This window comes from Centroberyx affinis, unplaced genomic scaffold (genome assembly GCF_046629955.1).
Source record: "Centroberyx affinis isolate AG114_WGS23_722 - 3 ecotype Tasmania unplaced genomic scaffold, CSIRO-AGI_Caff_v1 ptg002807l_1, whole genome shotgun sequence".
Lineage (NCBI taxonomy): Eukaryota > Metazoa > Chordata > Actinopteri > Beryciformes > Berycidae > Centroberyx > Centroberyx affinis.
Genome location: NW_027280953.1, coordinates 5001 through 7500, shown reverse-complemented (window position 1 = coordinate 7500; position 2500 = coordinate 5001). Strand labels below are relative to the sequence as shown.

The window sequence follows — 2500 nt, the reverse complement described above, 5'->3', positions numbered from 1 at the left end:
CTAGCATGATAGACAGTCAGTGGTGGAAGAAGTACTGAGATGTTTTACTTCAGTAAAAGTAGCAATACAACAATGTAAAGATACTCCATTACAAGTAAAAGTCCTGCATTCAAAATCTTACTTAAGTAAAAGTACATAAGTATTGGCAGCAAAATGTACTTAGAGTATCAAAGTAAACGTACACATTATGCAAACTGTCCCCATTTAGAGAGTTATATTTTTCATAAATTATTGGAATATTAATACTGATTTATTGACATACATGTACATGTAAGCAGCATTTTAAAGTTGTCAACGTGAAGCTAATCTTAACAATTTAGCTATACTTTTGGGTAGTCTAATCTATAACAATGCTATTTTATAGTTATTTTATAAAGATGATCAAATGTTTTAAATATAAAATATTGATCTGAAAAGTAACTAGTAACTATAGCTGTGAAATAAATGTAATGGAGTAAAAAGTACAATATTTCCCTCTAAAATGTAATGGAGTGTAAGTACAAAGTAGCATAAAATGGAAATACTCAGTGCCTCAAAATTATACTGAAGTACAGTACTTGAGTAAATGTACTTAGTTACTTTCCACCACTGTAGAGAGCCACGCTACAAATCAAGCTAACGTACAAACACACTCTTAAATTGGCTTTAAAGGAAAAAATCCACCATAAAACAGCTACTGGGGATGTATGTTGCTTTTTTGTATTTTTCTATCTAAAACCTCAGCGGTAAACGTCAGGTTTTGGTGTCAGTCCCTCAGAGTCAAAGAGCGAGGGCTTCTTCTTTCTAGAGCCGCCATTTTGCACCAAGAGACGTTCAACAATCATACAGGGAGAAACCCATCGTGGAAGAGGAGAGAGACCAATTTCTCCACCCACAGGAGCAGGAGAGAGACCAGAATGCACTACAAGCAGAGAGACAGGTTGGGGTTTTGAGTAAAGGGGGGGCGACTCACTTTTTCTTGACTGGAAAAACTCTCACTCTGCTATCGCTATCGCTCTCTCCACCTACATGTGAAACCTACAGCTGAAAGCTACTTGACGCCCCTTCTCTGGGGGTTGTCGAAAGGCATTCTGGGAAACGTAGGAAATCACTAACTGCAGTAGAAGCAGACGAGGCAGGTCGAGGGAAAGTGGGTTCACCAAAAAAGTAAATTACAACACTTCATCACTAAATAACTCCTGGAATGTACTGAACATCACAGATTGATGAGAGTGGATTTTTCCTTTAAGGCAATTTCTGTGAGTTGAACACACTTCCTCAATTCTGTGACACCAGTACATGTGCTTGCAATATATGCACACACACACACACTCACACACACACACACACACACACACACACACACAGATAAGTCTATACAAAGGCGTGGGAAAGAACACAATGTCCACAAGCTGCAAACCACACAGACAAAAAACCCTTCCCTCTTTTATCACTGCAGCTGAACACTTGAACACACAAGATCCTCAGTGTGTGTGTGTGTGTGTGTGTATGTGTGTGTGTGTGTGTGTGTGTGTGTGTGTGTGTGTGTGTGTGTGTGCGCGTGCGTGAGTGTTCGCCTTTGTCTTTCCTGCCTTCTCCATGACCCGAAAGCAGGAGTAGCCGGCCAGAGAGGTAAATAAATGATTGATAGTGAAAGTGTTGCAACACAACCTGAAACAGCATGCAGACACACACACCCCGCTTTTCAAATAGCACAGTCACACACACACTCACACACAGGCACACACACACACGCACACACCTATGCACACACACACACTTAAATTCTTAAGTGTGAGTTTTAGCTTCTGCACATGCCTAAAGTGTTAGTCACTGTAAAAGTCTCTCCATCCTGCATCCATTCTGCATTAGTACTAGAGGATTTTCCAAACAATTCCTCCCTGCGTGTGTGTGTGTGTGTGTGTGTGTGTGCATGCATGTGTGTGTGTGTGTGTGTGTGTGTGTGTGTGTGTGTGTGTGCATGCATGTGTGTGTGTGTGTGTGTGTGTGTGTACCTGCACTGTACAGTGGCTGTTGCTGCAGTTGTGTGTGACACTCTTGCTCGGCTCTCTGCACCTCCCAGTGGAACTGACAGACGGGAATCCTTCCATCGACCTGCAGACAGGAAGCAGGAAGTAAACCAGCAGGAAATGAACATCATCTTCAGCAGCATAACGAACAAACTGCATCGACCCGCTGACCAGAGTCCAGCAGCAGGTTCCCTTTGTTGGCTGTCCTGTGTCTGGTCTACATGCTGTTTGATAAACGTGCTTCAGTCTGGATTCTTTTTTTTGATTTCATGACCAAAGTTCATATTCTACTAATCTACACTTTAACAATAACCCCACATACACATTCAGATAAGACTTTAACTAAACCCAAGTATGTTCTGTTGTAGCGGCGAACTTTGTAAATATAGATTTTTTAGAGCAACTGAAACTCCGCTAGCATCTATGCTAACTAGCTAACACCATTAGCTTACACTGTAACGCTCAAGAAAAAAAAAGTTTATTTGCATAGT

At 41.2% G+C, this 2500-nt stretch overlaps 1 protein-coding gene across 1 annotated transcript in view; it reads right to left on the bottom strand.

Moving 5' to 3' along the window:
- The window catches only part of vipr2 (vasoactive intestinal peptide receptor 2), a 35702-nt gene that overhangs the window by 33066 nt on the left and 136 nt on the right, over positions 1 to 2500 (bottom strand). The window contains exon 2 of the mRNA XM_071535990.1: positions 1995 to 2094. Within this exon, the coding sequence (XP_071392091.1) occupies positions 1995 to 2094 (100 nt within the window). The remainder of the gene's footprint in view (positions 1 to 1994; positions 2095 to 2500) is intronic.